The sequence below is a fragment of the Mesoplodon mirus genome (genome assembly GCF_964341445.2).
Source record: "Mesoplodon mirus genome assembly, chromosome: 17".
In the NCBI taxonomy this organism is placed as follows: Eukaryota; Metazoa; Chordata; class Mammalia; order Artiodactyla; family Ziphiidae; genus Mesoplodon; species Mesoplodon mirus.
Genome location: NC_138993.1, coordinates 51,292,346 through 51,310,052, shown reverse-complemented (window position 1 = coordinate 51,310,052; position 17,707 = coordinate 51,292,346). Strand labels below are relative to the sequence as shown.

At 39.3% G+C, this 17,707-nt stretch overlaps 1 protein-coding gene across 1 annotated transcript in view; it reads right to left on the bottom strand.

Moving 5' to 3' along the window:
• The window catches only part of SCEL (sciellin), a 336,387-nt gene that overhangs the window by 108,849 nt on the left and 209,831 nt on the right, over window positions 1-17,707 (bottom strand). Inside the window, exons 11-14 of the mRNA XM_082602083.1 lie at window positions 16,463-16,524; window positions 15,673-15,790; window positions 6,851-6,910; window positions 3,279-3,347 (exon numbers count right to left, since the gene is read on the bottom strand). Of these exons, the coding sequence (XP_082458209.1) occupies window positions 3,279-3,347; window positions 6,851-6,910; window positions 15,673-15,790; window positions 16,463-16,524 (309 nt within the window). The remainder of the gene's footprint in view (window positions 1-3,278; window positions 3,348-6,850; window positions 6,911-15,672; window positions 15,791-16,462; window positions 16,525-17,707) is intronic.

Here is a 17,707-nt window from a genome sequence, read left to right as displayed (position 1 = left end):
CACTCATCTTATACAATTTCCTCTACTCTTCAGAACATCCCTACAAGGTAGGTGTAATTATTTTCACTTTATAGATGAAGAAATGGAGTCTCAGAGAAGGTGGGTGGCTTTCTCTCAGCCACACAGCTGGGAAGTAGTCTATCTCCAAAGTCTTCCCAGTAGGCCCCAATGTCGTACACCTGGTTCTGTAGTGTAATTGTTCCAATACTCATGATCAGCATGTCTTTCTTCAGTTGTTATTTTTCACCTCCACTATCTCTTTCACTCCACTAGGGGAATCAGTGTCTAAACAATATTGGAGAGAACTCTAAACCATCATTCCAATGCATTCATCAATTTCTTATTACTTAGGGAGATTAACTTTGTACTTCTCTTAGAAACTAATTTTCTGCCAAGTTGTGATATGAGATTAATAGGAGTCAGTCTTAGAGACAGGAAATACCTAAACAATATAACTAGCAGCAGAATCCAAACAACCCAAGGAAAAGTAACACTTCCATAACCAAACACTAGAGGGCTCCTTAACCTAGGTTTTCCAAATTAGTCAAGAAACCACCTTCAGGGTTTTTGTCATAGTGTATGCATGTACACAATTATTTACTTATATTTCTTTAGAACACTTCATATTTTTACCAACAGATGTATATGTTAAAAGGGAACTCTTCAAATGTAAAGTCAGTACTTTTCTCCTACTCATTTATTATATGCGTTAGTATTGAAATGGCACACATACTCACACAGCTGATACATTTGATCATCTACCTCCCAAAATTATTTCACCTCTTGCACTTGGAGCGGCCTGCATGATAGGAGTCTGACTCCTGTTATGAGGGCTTGCCTTTCTTTACAGACTCCTGTGTTCTCTCCCTCACATCTGTTCCCACACTTACAGAGATGGAGCTCACTCGTGGGAGACAGACACGACCTGCGGAAGGGCCTGACCAGGATACTTCCAAACATGAGCCGCTAAACCTCTGTGTAAATAAAGCAGGGAATCTCTGGCCTCATTTTCTAGTTTACAAAATGAAGGTTTGGGCTAGGTTGGTGGCTCTGAATTTTGGCTGCACATCAGCATCCCTTCCTAAGCTTTAAAAACTGTCTGAGTCCTCCTTCAGACTAATTAGAATTTGGGGGATGAGAGCTGGTGGGACCAAGTTATCAGCAGAGTTAAAAAGCTCTCTAGGTAATTCTAATTTGTCGCTGAGGCTGAGAACGACTCAATTAGCTTGCCTGTGAGGCCTGGTCTAGTGTATCGCTAAGTTCCAAGGCTCTATCTTGACTGGCCTGATAAAAGCTTTCAGACACACAGCCTACAAAGGCTTAGGTCTCCCACATGTCTACCTTTCTTGAGACACAATTATCTCACTTGCAATTACATTCCTAGAAGCAGAGTTTCCGTCCTCAACTAGCAGTGTAATAGGACAGCCTGCAAGGCCGAGGTGAACAGGCAGAAGTACTAGGACTCCTCTCACAAACTGATTTCTGTCAAGGTTGTTAACTACAAGAGAGAAGTCGCCTCCTTAGGGATACCAGGGCTGATTGTCTGCTATTCCGGAGATTGACTTAAAAAGCTATAAAGAAGCTACTGTTGTTCCAAGACTGCTGGTTTTCAAGGCTACCATGGAGCTGGGGAGAGGAATAGGTGAACAGGAAGCTTTAAAATGTGGCAATTCGTGCCGTTCTTACTGACAGCCAACTCTTTTTCTTGAATAAACACGTAGCAAATTGTTTCAAGCCTTTGGTTAATTTCCAGAGTTCTGAAAAAGTTGATTTTGACAGTTTTATCCAGTGTTAATACTTTTCTGGAGGAGTGGATTTTTGGAGGTCCTTACTCTGCCGTTTGGAAGTACTTCTCTCTTATTTGCAGAGTTCTTTATAAACTCTGGATACAAGTGTGGTTTTTTTAATCAGATATATGATTTGCAAATATTTTCTCCTTGTCTTTGGTTTGATTTTTATCTCTTAACAGTATCTTTCAAAAAGTAGAGACTATCAATTTTGATGGACTTCAATAAATCAATTAAATCATTTTTTTAAAAAAGCTATGAAGAGTGCAGAAGTGCATGCATTTGCTGTATTAATTGGCACAGGCATGGTGTGAATATAGAATCTATTAGATGCCATACGTTTCAGCATATGTGCTTCAATTGTAGCGGGTGGCATGTTTGTCTCCAAAAGCAGCACATCTTTAGCTACAGGGAGTGGCTTCAACTATAAATGGCCTCAGGTATTCACTATGTCTAGATTCCCAATAACATGTTAACTTTGTTCTTTACTTATGCCTAATAAGCACCTCTACCAAATATAAAATTAAAATGTGACTTTTAGCATTTACACTTCAACTTGAATATATATTCCTCAATTTTCTATATAGGGATGAGCCCTTCTTTTCCCTCTAAGACTGAGCCAATAACAGGCTCAGCCAATGACTCATTCCACAGCCATATGGTGATTCCACTGCCGAAAGAGTAGTTGCACTTTCTAAAGTAAAGAGCTAATGTCTTTATCCTAGAGCAGATCAAAACTACTGTATTATTAAAATGTACAGTCTTGGGGCTTCCCTGGTGGAGCAGTGGTTGAGAGTCTGCCTGCTAATGCAGGGGACACGGGTTCGAGCCCTGGTCTGGGAGGATCCCACGTGCCGCGGAGCGGCTAGGCCCGTGAGCCACAGCTACTGAGCCTGTGCGTCTGGAGCCTGTGCTCCGCAGCGGGGGAGGCCGCGATGGTGGGAGGCCCGCACACCGCGATGAAGAGTGGCCCCCGCTTGCCACAGCTGGAGAAAGCCCTCACACAGAAACGAAGACCCAACACAGCAAAAATAAATAAATTAATTAAACTCCTACCCCCAACATAAAAAAGAAAAAAGTACAGTCTCTCCATAAGGTAATTATACAGAAACTGCTGTTTCTCTGCCTCTGGGATGGAAAGACCAAAGTTAGAATAAGAACTGGCTACTCACACACACAAAAACTATATTCTCCATTTAAAGTTGAACAGACCACATGCAGTGCTCACCCCACCTATATTCAAACCAGTTTCTTCAGACTTTTTCCTATTGATCTACTACTAGCAAGATTTTAGGAAAATGGCATATCAAGTCAAGATTTTGTGAGTTTTGAAGAAGAAGATAATTCAATCTTTATAGTCCTTCTGTCCCTGGAGATAAAATATCATGGTTCAAAACTTACTTTGGTAAACATTTAAATGTCTCATGCTTTATAAGAAACTGGATTTAACATATGTTACACATTCCGCTTGCGTGGTTCAAAACACCTTACCTGTCCGAAGTGTCATCAGATCTGTACACACTGATTGTGGCTTTTGGCTCATCACTCTCGTTTGTTTTCCTGTAGCAAAAAATAATTATAGAAAGATCAAATAAATTACAAAAAATAGTTATAAAACTTATCATGGATTTGGTAAAATTTTGTCCTATTCGGGTAGGAGATGTACATGTTACAGATTTGGAGTACCGAAATCTTCCCAGGCTTTGACTTGGATAGGATAAAATATAGCAAGCCCTATTCCCCATGTTAATAAAAGAATTCTTCTCTAGGTCCAATTATTCTAATTACAATGTAACAAATTCAAATTGGTGATAAGGATATGTAAAACAAGCAACACAACATGCAAAATGGTTAATAACTAATATGTAGTGTTTTCAATGTTGTTGATTTTTATATAATAGGAACTCAGTCCCTTATAATCAGCTATATTTTGTTTGCAGTTTCAGCAGAGCCATAAGCCAGCACAACAGCTACATACAAGTTGCTTCATTATAAGTTCAGCACCGTGGACAGGTTTGAGAGAAGAGACCTTGCTGGCAGAAAAGAGGGAGGGAGAGAAAAGAAAAAAAGGAAAAGAGAGAAACAGGAGACACTGGAAAGAAATGAAAAGAAGACAGTGGGGGAATAGAGAAAGGATGGATGGGAAGGATAGGAGAAGAGAGGGGAGACCAGGAGAAGAAGGGAGAGGAGAGACAGAGGCAGAGAGTTAAGGCGGACAGATTAGTAGAAAAAAAAAGGAGTGGGGAGAAGACAAGAAAATAAGGGAAAAGAAGATAGAAGGCCCAATAGTAGGAACGATGATCATCAAAGCAGTGGAGATATCTTGATCAGACAGGTCAATCAGCAAAAAAAAAAAAAAAAAAAAAAAAAGCCTGTTTAATGCTTTATGTGATACAGGGAAAGCAATCTCTTTGGAGAATTATACCATGATTTACAGTTTGCATTTCAAAGCATCACTTGAAGCTGACAGATCAAACATATTGAATCAGAAAAAAGTATTAAAACAGTATACAATTTAACATGTAATTTTAAACTTGTAGTATATCTTTATTAAGCAAGTATTTGGAGGTAAACGATATACTGTGCTGATGACTGTGAGGAAGTCGAGAATGAATTATCTGTAACCCCTACACACATAGAGCTAGAGGGACAAATCAGACATACGTCCAAGTGCAACAAGTGGTCAGTGTCGTAGAAAAGGTTCAGGTCAAGTGCAAGGAAGTTTGAAGCTGAGAAAGCTTATTTGTAGAGGTGGGGATCACAGAAGTCTTTCAGGATGAGGTGCAGGTGGAGCTGGGTCTTGGAAGATAAATAGACATGAACAAACAGAGGTAGAAGGAATAGTGTTGGTTAAAGCAAGAATAAGGTTAAAAAAGGCCTAATGCAATTCCCCGCATTTTTAAAGAAACTCAGAGTGAAATCATAGGGTGTTTCACCAGCAGGTGTAATACATGAGTGCAGATAGGTGCTGCAGGGCCACCTGACCCCCTTCCAGAAAACAGCCCCTTTTGCAGATGCTACTGTTTTATGTCTCATTAGCAGCTTTATTCTTCCAGGCACTTATCACCACATGACATATTATATTGTGTTTGTTTATTTTCAGTCTCTCCCTCCTCCACCTTCAACTAGGAAGCAAGTTCTATGAAAGCAGGGATTTTGTTTTGTCCCCAGACTTTAGAATAGTGACTGGCTCACATAGGGCATCTCCACAGGTACTATTTTTGCCTTCTGCTTCACGTGACATGTTTTAATGATCAGGCAGAGGAAGGACAGTAAAATGTCCTAGTTTGTGCGCACTATGAAGCTTGTTTTCTAGGGTGATGAGACTATTATTTATTTTCCTTTTCCTTTGTTTTCAGTCTCTGCTCATGTGGCACTCTTGGACCTATCATTGCTTCTGCTGGAAGCGCCTCTTAACGACCACATCCTCAGTGAGGTCTCCCACTCATTCAGGCAAAGTTAGCCACTCCCTCTCCTCCTTCCCATAGCACCGGCACACACTTCCACAAGCACTTTCCATGGTAAATTTGAGTATTTGTGCTTATGTATTCATCTTTTTCCATGAAATGTGAGAGTTCCTTAAGGTCAAGGCTGGTGTCTTATGCATCTGTGTTCCCAGCACCTGGCACAATGTCAGCACACAGTAGGTGCTCCAACGTGGTATTGGGTGAACATCAAAGTGGACACAGCCTCTGCAAAAGGGTGGAAAAGTGTCACATGGGCATCCATTTGAGCAAATGCAAGGAGATAAATAACCTACACTATCTTTTAGGAAGATGTCGTTTGAGACGCAAGTCAAGGGGTCAAAGGGGAAACGTCTCAGGCTTGCAGATTTTTGTTACTTAGGATAAAAGCTCGATGTGCTTTAGCCAAAATTCTGTCCAGTAACAGGAAGGGTTCAGGTAACCAATAGAGTTTAAAATATAAAGTAAGCATAGACGGCATTAAGGTCCCGTTATTCTGAAACACACTAAGAGCACGAAGCTTAGTTTGCCTGGTCACACTTCACAACAAGAATGTTTGTTCTTTAATAATTGCAGAGAAAGGCAAATAAAATGAAGGGGGCATTTTTCACTGGTGCCTGGATTCAGATGATTAGGTTCCCTGTGTTTGGTGAGTTGAGGGCCAACAGAGAACAAGGATGTAAGCTTCAAAATCATGAAGACCAAGGAGAGGGCATGGAGAGAGCCTGCCAAATCACAGAACAGTCAATTGGATGAGCTAAGGCTGGAAACCCAAAAACCAATCAGATACTTTGTGTAGAGGGGGGTAAACTCAGGACCCGGAGAACACATCAAAATTATGAACAATTTTTAAATGGTTCAGAAAAATTCACAGATAAAAATTCCAAAATAGACATATTCCAAGTGTCTACTTAACTTTTTAAAGTCCCCACCATGAAAGACAATCACTAAGTATGTCTTGCTGGAAGACACTGGCTACTGGACCAGATAAAACTTGTGTCTGAGAAATAGTTAAGTTCTTCTGATGGGTGTGGTTGTTTGTATGTGTGTCACTGTAAATGTACTTTAGTAAGAATATTATCTATTTATTTCATCAATATTAGATTATTTACATCATTGCGCTTATGAGTTTTGTTTGAATTTTCCTACTAATTTGCATTTGTCAGTCTATTTGCCATTGAGTATCATTTAGTGGTTTTCCACAAGCCTAGGAGTTTTTGAAAAGAAATGTACTGTCCCATAAAGCAAGTGAACTTAGCTGTTGTTTTGCTTTTATGGTTCCTTTCTCTAAGGCTCAGAAACATCCTATGTTTCTGTGGCAGCCCCTTCCCTTTCCTGTCAGGAGGGCCACCTTGGTAGGGTAGGCAGTGGATTGATTATTCTACACCTCCAAGCTGTATTCTGGAAGCATGAAGCTGGAAAATCACAGTTTGCCCTGTAAAGACCCCTGATAATATCACAGATTCTCCTTCACGTGCACAGAATGTCAGGGAAAGCCTGAGGCTAGCCACAAATATTCAGCCTGTCTTGAACAAGTCTACTCTCAAAAATGACTGTCTTTGTGTTTCTCTTAATGAATAACTCATCTGGAACACCCACCTGTCTGAGGCATCATGGGAGTTACATCCATGGAGTACCACCCTACCATAATTTTCATCTCTGCAGAGAAAGAACAAAATCAAGTCACATGAGAAGTTATCACAGTATTTAGTAAGCATTAAATAAGGCAGACATGAAAGAGCTCACAATGTTTGGCAAGGTTAATTCATTTTACTTTGGGTGTAAAAACACAACGACGCATTTATTTTAACTAGCCACCACTTGAAAGAGCATGGTGAAAAGAAAAAAGGTTGTCAGTACAAACAAACATTATTCCAATTTACCCCATGAGATTTCCATGTGATTCAGCAATGGCATGAGTGTTTGTTGTTTGGCTTTTTGGTTTTGGGTTTTCTCCAGCAGTGTGGGAACATGCGGCCATCTACTTTGCATATATTAGAAAAGTCCTTTTCTGCAGGAAGGCAAACGTTTTTTCAAACGTGTTTTAAATTTAATTAGGTCCAGGCTACAGGTTCTTTGGTGGGGCTATTGGAGGACTCTGGAGGCCTCATGACAAAGACTGCTTCCCAGACCTGCTGCTATCACTGTCCTTGTCCCCATGGTGAGCCACAGCTGCCCCCCACCTCTGCAGAAGACCAACACTAGCAGGGTCTGGATGTTCTGGTCAGGGGTCAGCCTGAGCCTCTGAAGTGGAGAGCTGACGTCAGGACTTTGGTACACCAGAGACCTCCCGGCCTCTCGTAATATCAATTGGCGAGAGTTCTCCCTGAGATCTCCATCTCAATGCTAAGACTCAGCTCCACTCAACGACCACCAAGCTCCAGTGCTGGACATCCCATGCCAAACAACTAGCAAGACAGGAACACAACCCCACCTATTAGCAGAGAGGCTGCCTAAATCATAATAAGTTCACAGACACCACAAAACATACCACCAGATGTGGTCCTGTCCACCTGACAGAAAAGATCCAGCCTCATCCATCAGAAGACAGGCACCCATCCCCTGCACCACGAAGCCTACAAAACACATTGAACCAACCTTACCCACTGGGGTCAGACACCAAAAACAACAGGAACTATGAACCTGCAGCCTGTGAAAAGGAGACTCCAAAACATAGTAAGTTAAGTAAAATGAGAAGACAGAGGAATATGCAGCAGATGAAGGAGAAAGGTAAAAACCCATCAGACTGAACAAATGAAGAGGAAATAGACAGCCTACCTGAAAAAGAATTCAGAGTAATGATAGCAAAGATGATCCAAAATCTTGGAAATAGAATGGACAAAATACAACAAATGTTTAACAAGGACTAGAAGAACTAAAGAGCAAACAAAAAATGACAAACAACACAATAAATGAAATTAAAAATTCTCTGGAAGGAATCAATAGCAGAATAAATGAGACAGAAGAATGGATAAGTGACGTGGAAGATAAAATAGTGGAAATAATTACTGCAGAGCAGAATAAAGAAAAAAGAATGAAAAGAATTGAGGACAGTCTCAGAGACCTCTGGGACAACATTAAACATACCAACATTCGAATTATAGGGGTCCCAGAAGAAGAAGAGAAAAAGAAAGGGACTGAGAAAATATTTGAAGAGATTATACTTGAAAACTTCTCTAATATGGGAAAGGAAACAGTTAATCAAGTCCAGGAAGTGCAGAGTCCCATACAGGATAAATCCTAAGAGAAAGCCACCAAGACACATATTAATCAAACTATCAAAAATTAAATACAAAGAAAAAATATTAAAGGCAGAAAGGGTAAAGCAACAAATAACATACAAGGGAATCCCTATAAGGTAAACAGCTGATCTTTCAGCAGAAACTCTGCAACCCAGAAGAGTGTGGCAGGACATATTTAAAGTGATGAAAGGGAAAAACCTACAACCAAGATTACTCTACCCAACAGAATCTCATTCAGATTCGATGGAGAAATTAAAATCTTCACAGATAAGCAAAAGCTAAGAGAATTCAGCACCACCAAACCAGCTTTAAAACAAACACTAAAGGAACTTCTCTAGGCATGAAACACAACAGAAGGAAAAGACCTACAATAACAAACCCAAAACAATTATGAAAATGGTAATAGGAACATACATATCGATAATTACCTTAAATGTAAATGGATAAAATGCTCCAACCAAGAGACATAGACTGGCTGAATGGATACAAAAACAAGACCTGTATATATGCTGTCTACAAGAGACCCACTTCAGACCTAGGGACACATACAGACTGAAAGTGAGGGCATGGAAAAAGATATTCCATGCAAATGGAAATCAAAAGAAAGCTGGAGTAGCAATACTCATAGTAGTCAAAATAGACTTTAAAATAAAATCTATTACAAGAGACAAAGAAGGACACTACATAACGATCAAGGGATCAATCCAAGAAGAAGATATAACAATTGTAAATATTTATGCACCCAACATAGGAACACCTCAGTACATAAGGCAAATGCTAACAGCCATAAAAGGGGAAATCGACAGCAACACAATCATAGTAGGGGACTTTAACACCCCACTTCCACCAATGGACAGATCATCCAAAATGAAAATAAATAAGAAAACACAAGCTTTAAATGACACATTAGACAAGATGGACTTAATTGATATTTTTAGGACATTTCATCCAAAAACAACAGAATACACTTTCTTCTCAAGTGCTCATGGATCATGTTCCAGGATAGATCATATCTCGGGTCACAAATCAAGCCTTGGTAAATTTAGGAAAATTGAAATCCTATCAAGAATCAGTTCTGACCACAATGCTATAACAGTAGAGATCACTTACGGGAAAAAAACTGTAAAAACCACAAACACATGGAGGCTAAACACTACACTACTAAACCAAGAGATCACTGAAGAAATCAAATAGGAAATCAAAAAATACCTTGAAACAAATGACAACAAAAACACAACGAACCAAAATCTATGGGATGCAGCAAAAGGAGTTGTAAGAGGGATTTTATAGCAATACAATCCTAACTCGAGAAACAAGAAACATCTCAAATAAACAACCTAACCTTACACCTAAAACAATTAGAGAAAGAAGAACAAAACAAACCCAAAGTTAGCAGAAGGAAAGAAATCATAGAGAGCAGATCAGAAATAAATGAAAAAGAAATGAAGAAAACAATAGCAGAGATCAATAAAACTAAAAGTTGGTTCTTTGAGAAGATAAACAAAATTGATAAGCCATTAACCAGACTCGTCAAGAAAAAAAGGGAGAAGATTCAAATCAACTGAATTAGAAATGAAAAATGAGAACAACTGACACTGCAGAAATACAAAGGGTCATGAGAGATTACTACAAGCAAATATATGCAAATAAAATGGACAAACTGGAAGAAATGGACACATTCTTAGAAAAGGACAACCTTCCAAGACTGAACCAGGAATAAAAAGAATATATAAACAGACCAATCACAAGCACTGATATTGAAACTGTGATTAAAAATCTTCCAAAAAAAAAAAAAAGCCCAGGACCAGATGTCTTCACAGGTGAATTCTATCAAACATTTAGAGAAGAGCTAACACTTATCCTTCTCAAACTCTTCCAAAATAGAGCAGAGGGAGGAACACTACCAAACTCATTCTATGAGGCCACCATAACCCTGACACCGAGACCAGACAAAGATGTCACAAGAAAAAGAAAACTACAGGCCAATATCACTGATGAATATAGATTCAAAAATCCTCAACAGAATACTAGCAAACAGAATGCAATAGCACATTAAAAGGATCATACACCATGATCAAGTGGGGTTTATCCCAGGAATGCAAGGATTCTTTAATATAGGCAAATCAATCAATGTGATAAACAATATTAACAAATTAAAGGATAAAAACCATATGATAATCTCAATAGATGCAGAAAAAGCTTTTGACAAAATTCAACACCCATTTATGATAAAAGCCATACAGAAAGTAGGCATAGAGGGAACTAACCTAAACATAATAAATGCCATATATGACAAACCCACAGCCAACATCATTCTCAGTGGTGAAAAACTGAAAGCATTTCCACTAAGATCAGGAAAAAGACAAGGTTGCCCACTCTCACCACTATTATTCAACATAGTTTTGGAAGTTTTAGCCACAGCAATCAGAGAAGAAAAAGAAATAAAGGGAATCCAAATTGGAACAGAAGTAAAACTGTCACTGTTTGCAGATTACATAATATACATAGAGAATCCTAAAGATGTTACAAGAAAACTACTAGAGCTAATCAATGAATCTGGTAAAGTAGCAGGACATGAAATTAATGCAAAGAAATCTTTTGCATTCTTATACACTAATGATGGAAATCTGAAAGAGAAATTAAGGAAAGAATCCCATTTACCCTTGCAACAAAAAGAATAAAATACCTAGGAATAAACCTATCTAAGGATTAAAAAGACCTGTATGCAGAAAACTATAAGACACTGATGAAAGAAATTAAAGATGATACAAACAGATGGAGAGATATACCATGTTCCTGGACTGGAAGAACCAACATTGTGAAAATGACTAAACTACCCAAAGCAGTCTACAGATTCAATGCAATCCCTATCAAACTACCAATGGCATTTTTCACAGAACTAGAACAAAAAATTTCACAATTTATATGGAAACACAAAAGACTGTGAAAAGTCAAAGCAATCTTGAGAAAGAAAAACAGAGCTGGAGGAATCAAGCTCCCTGATTTCAGACTATACTACAAGGCTACAGAAGTCAAGACAGTATGGTACTGGCACAAAAACAGAAAGATAGATCAATGGAACAGGATAGAAGGCCCAGAGATAAACCCATGCACATATGGTCACCTTATCTTTGATAAAGGAGGCAAGAGTATACAATGGAGAAAAGACAGCCTCTTCAATAAGTGGTGCTGGGAAAACTGGACAGCTACATGTAAAAGAATCAAATTAGAACACTCCCTAACACCATACACAAAAATACACTCAAAATGAATTAAAGACCTAAATGTAAGGCCAGACACTATAAAATTCTTAGAAGAAAACATAGGCAGAACACTCTATGACATAAATCACAGCAAGATCCTTTTTGACACACCTGTTAGAGAGAGGGAAATAAAAGCAAACAAATGGGACCTAATGAAACTTAGAAGCTTTCGCACAGCAAAGGGAACCATAAACAAGACGAAAAGACGACCCTCAGAATAGGAGAAAATATTTGCAAACAAAGCAACTGACAAAGGATTAATCTCCAAAATTTACAAGCAGCTCATGCAGCTCAATATCAAAAAAGCAAACAACCTAATCCAAAAATGGGCAGAAGACCTAAATAGACATTTCTCCAAAGAAGATATACAAATTGCCAACAAACACATGAAAGGATGCTCACCATAACTAATCATTAGAGAAATGCAAATCAAAACTACAATGTGTTATCACCTCAAACCCGTCAGAATGGGCATCATCACAAAATCTACAAACAATAAATGCTGGAGAGGGTGTGGAGAAAAGGGAACCCTCATGAACTGTTGGTGGGAATATAAATTGATACAGCCACTCTGGAAAACAGTATGGAGGTTCCTTAAAAAACTAAAAATAGAACTACCATCCGACCCAGCAATCCCATACTGGGCATATACCCTGAGAAAACCATAATTCAAAAAGAGTCATGTACCACAGTGTTCATTGCAGCTCTATTTACAATAGCATGGACATGGGAGCAACCTAAGTGTCCATCGACAGATGAATGGATAAAGAAGAGTGGCACATATATACAATGGAATATTACTCTGCCATAAAAAGGAACAAAATTGAGTTATTCATAGTAAGGTGGATGGACCTCGAGTCAGTCATACAGAGTGAAGTAAATCAGAAAGAGAAAAACAAATACCATTTGCTAACACATACATATGGAATCTAAAAAAAAATGGTCATGAAGAACCTATGGACAGGACAGGAATAAAGACACAGACCTACTAGAGAATGGACTTGAGGACATGGGGATGGGGAAGGGTAAGCTGGGATGAAGTGAGAGAGTGGCATGGACATATATACAGTACTAAATGTAAAATAGATAGCTAGTGGGAAGCAGCCACATAGCACAGGGAGATTAGTGCGGTGCTTTGTGACCACTTAGAGGGGCGGGATAGGGAGGGTGGGAGGGAGATGCAAGAGGGAGGGGATATGGGGATATATGTATACTTATAGCTGATTTGCTTTGTGATACAGCAGAAACTAACATACCATTGTAAAGCAATTATACTCCAATAAAGTTATTCAATTTAATTAAGCCCATTATATCTGAAATTTTTCCACTTGTTGGTCTTGACAGTTTCCCTTGACAAAATGTAGGAAAGTAAGTACCAATATTTGTGGTTAAGAAGGTTGATTTTTCAGATTTAGCCTATTTTTTTTTTTTTTTTTTTTTTTTTTTTGCAGTACACGGGCCTCTCACTGTTGTGGCCTCTCCCATTGCGGAGCACAGGCTCCGGACGCGCAGGCTCAGCAGCCATGGCTCACGGGCCCAGCCACTCCACTGCATGTGGGATTTTCCCGGACTGGGGCACGAACCCGTGTCCCCTGCATCGGCAGGGGGACTCTGAAGCACTGTGCCACCAGGGAAGCCCCCTTGATTTAGCCTATTTTTGAACCATGAGATTATATAGTTTGCTCTGTTTGGTCCTTAAAATAACCCTATAAATTAGGCAGGGGATACACTTATATCCAGTTCACAGATGAGAAAATTGATCAGGGATTCTGTGGCTTTCCTAAGGCTAAAAACTTAGCAAGTGACAAGGGTGATCTTTTTATTCCAAACTTTTCCTTTTCCTACTGGTCAACCCTGCAATAGAACTTCACACATAAGATCCCGAAGCTACGTCTTCCTTACTTTGTATAGTGGACCTGAAAGTGCAGGCAATTTTAGGAAATGTCAAAACATGTAGTAGAGACTTTGGCCTTGGGCCAAAGCAGAGAGTAAGTATCAGAACCTTTCCATGTCAACCCTACCAAACCTGAAACAGCACACTTCTCCTGGTTCTGATTACTCAACACTCTGGAACCACTTACAATAAAGCTATAAAAGAACTGCAGTAGATAATTAAAGAAAGATGAGCAGTGAAACTGAAACAATTCCAGTGAATATATACCCTCGAAGATGCCAAGAGAACTTCTCCATCTCCTTGGGATCCCCTCCCTAAACTTGTGGGAGAGTAGCAGACACCAGACACATTTTTGCCTGAAGAAAAATACATAGCACGTAGCCCACTACTGGGCCAGTGGGCGTGGGGAAAGCATCAGAGCCAATTTCCCCTTCACTCAGCAGCTGTCATGCCAGCCAAGCTGGCTTCCCTGGGCCTTTTTAAGGAAGCATGTCTGGCGTAAAACCATCACTTCTACTGACTATAAATTATCTTAGCCATCTCTATCGCCCCACATCTGTGCAAATCTGTGCAACCCAAAATTTGTGATCTACCTTTGATATCATTCTACCACCATGGAAAAATAGAAATGCCATATTAGCTTCCAACAGAAGCAGTAAATGTTGCTTTATAGAAGGAGATGATTGTTTTCTAAGAATGCTAACTCCAAAACTTAGTGTGAGTCTCCAAATAACCCTATAGTTCCTTAAAATAATAAGATTTAATAACAGAATTTAATAGACATTTTTGTTTAACAGTTACAAGTACACTCCTCAAACAACCATGTATGGACAGTTTAGTAGAAAGCTTAGAGAAAGTATACTGTAATGCAGGGATTCCCAACTTCAGTGCTGTTGACATTATGGATTTGATAATTTTTCATTGTGAGGAGTGTCCTCTGCCTTGTAGGTTGTTTAGCGGCATTCCTGGTTTCTACTGACTAGATGTCAGGAGTACCCCCCCCAATTTTGATATTTAAAAATGTCTCCTGACCTTGCCAAACAATTTCTGGGAAGAAAATTGTCCCTGACTGAGAACCATTGGTGTAATGGGAAGATAATGGGTCATGTTACTTTCAGCTCCACCTCTTAATAGCTGTGTGCTCTTGAACAAGTTACCTAACTTCTCTGAGCCTCAGATTACTCCTCTGTAAAAATGAGGATGTAATACCTACCTCATGTGATTGTTATGAGATTTAGTGATGCTTCATACGTAAAGTACCTAGTATCTAGCCGGATACATAAGAGGGAATCAAAGACATATGCATATGTGTATGTCTGTATATACATATATAGACACAATTTATAATAAATATATCTGGGCTGGACAAATGCCTATTATAAATCTATGTTGGCAATGAGGTGATATGCTTAGGGTAATAGTCTTCAGATCTTTAAACATATAGTTAATAGAAACAATGCTTAAAGCAGACAATACTTTTGTGATGGTTAAGTGTTTTCTCTTACAAAGTGATACTGCATTTACCACCTTTCCATACCTAGAGGTATACAACCAGTGGGGACTAAAATGAGTTGAGAATTGATCAGCTTTACTTGCACATAAGGAAATTTTAGATAAATTATTATTAAATTTGTAAACTTGGAATCATACTTGTGTTTGTTTCAACTGACATCAGGCACCGGAATCACGTTACCATGAATTAAATATTACCTTTTTGGAAATTGGAATGTCTTTTTTTTTTTCAGATTATCAAGTAGGCACCAATGTCTATGCTATTTATAACAGCAAAATCCTACTTTTTTCTCACTAATAACTCATATTCTTTTAGGTATGTGAATATTAAAAATTCTTAAGAGATATTCTTAAAAATCTGATGTAACGAATTTATGCTTACTAAATCTTACCAAACATGAGGCCAAGCAACAAAGTGTTTTAGAAGGAAAGTATCCAATTTCCACATGGCCATTAGTTTCCCAAATGGAGAATGGCTCTTTCTACTCACCCACCCACCCACACTCTTACTTTTCTTCTTCAGGACGTTCCTTTATCCAGCTGTTATCCTGTAAGACAGTCCTTCTTTTGTTCACATCATGAAAACCCTGTTGCTTCAGTATAGTCCCCTGAGTGGTACTCTTCATATCTATCAACAGAAAAATGAAACGTCAAGAGATGTAGTTGCATGGAGTTGAGTGTGTGTTTATTAACTTGGAAATCTTGAGAGGAGCATCTGATTGGCCAGCATCACTCTTCTAGGCTGGCAAATCCAGTACTGTTTCAAAGTAGGATGCACCGGCAAGAAAGAACAAATCCCACACCCCATCATCAAAGATAACTTATAAAACTGCTCAGGTGCCAACTGAAATTGCTCGTGCACACCATGAAGCCCTGCCCCACACCTGGGAGTGTAGAACCACAGGCCTGGGAAAAACCAATACCGGGTTTAGTGGGTTGGCCATTTTGCTCAAAAAGAAATGTGCTTCAGAAGGACACACGAGACTGTTTTAGAAGTACCTAGTGAACAATAGTAAGTCCTGGTGCTTCTGATGATAAATAACTTAATTCTTTGATCTCACGGGAGCCAAAAGCACAGAAGGTCACACACACTTGATTTTTAAAAGAAATCTTTGAATTGCAATTAGATGAGTAAAATCTACAGCACTCTTACTTTTTTCTTAAGCCTAACTTTGGCCATGTTAATTAAATTAGACGGTTGCTTCTAAGAATTTCACAGCTACATGAAAAAAAAAGAACTGTGAGTTGTTTTTCCCAGATTTTTAAGTTCTCTGAGTAAGGGAAACATCATCTACATTACCATTTCCTGTGGGAGATGTTTTTCTCAAGGTAAAATTGGACATGCTGCCTTCCAGTAAGGATCTAAAAGAAAAATGGGGATGGGGAAAACACAGTAATGACTCGACAAAGAATCAACAAGGGACTCATTCATTGCTAATGAGACACATTTTTCAATGACATTGGCGGTCACATAACCTGGTATAATGAATACATGATATGAAGTGACCCCTAAGAACCTGAGAGTTCATCTATTCCAACGCATTTATTTTACAGATGAGGAAACTGAAGCCAGGAGTGTTTAGTGTCCCCTGTGTTACAGGACAAGCAATTGGCTGAATCAGGCCATCATTAACTCATTTATTCAATGAAAAAATATGCATTGAATGCTTGACACTGAGCCAGGAGCTGGAGACACAAAAAGATAAGTAAGACGGGTATCAGGTCAGGTCAACAGGGAGACGGAGACATGGAGTTTACAGCACAATATGCAGGAGGGCTCATCAGCTCCTCCTTTGCGGAAGCCAAAGTGAACCCAGGCAACTGATATGTGTTTAGAAGGGAAGCAGCCAGAGCGTGGAAATCACAGATCTTGGGAAGCACTGGTGGTTTTAGGTAATCCCTGTGTGGGAAAGCCCTAAGATTCTCAGCTGTGACAAACTGCTACTGCCAAGCTGCTAAGGGACTGAGGTGATTCTCATTCCCAGTTTGCCTGGGATGATGGTGCGTTGAGAGCTGCATTACGACACTGAGTCTTAGGCACTTTTGCTTTCGATGGCCTCTTCCTTCACACACAAGCACATGCACACACATGCATACACATACAAAATTAAAAATATTTTATGACTGTGTTAGTATAACGATGAATAACAATCCAGGCTGGCTTTGTTAATACATATTCATTATTGTTATCGTATTCATTTTTTCTTCTGCTGTTAAAAGGAATTAAAATTAGGACCCTTTTGTGGGCCCCTAAAAGGGGTCCCAGGTGTGGCCTTTTCTGCTTAATGGATAAGTCAGCCCTGAGTTTCCCTGAATGTGGGACTTTCAGTTTTTAAACTGGAAAAGTCCTGGGCAAACAGGACTGGGCTGGTCACCCTAGGTGGGACATTATGTTTTTTGCAGGTTTCATCCCACCAGACAGTGTAGGACTGTTGGAGGGGCCCTCCATCTCAAGTCAGAAGCAAGTCCTACATCCAGCTTTATGACATCAAAGTTCTGCGATCGAACCACTGAATCTCCCTGTAAAATGTGCTAATGAAACCTG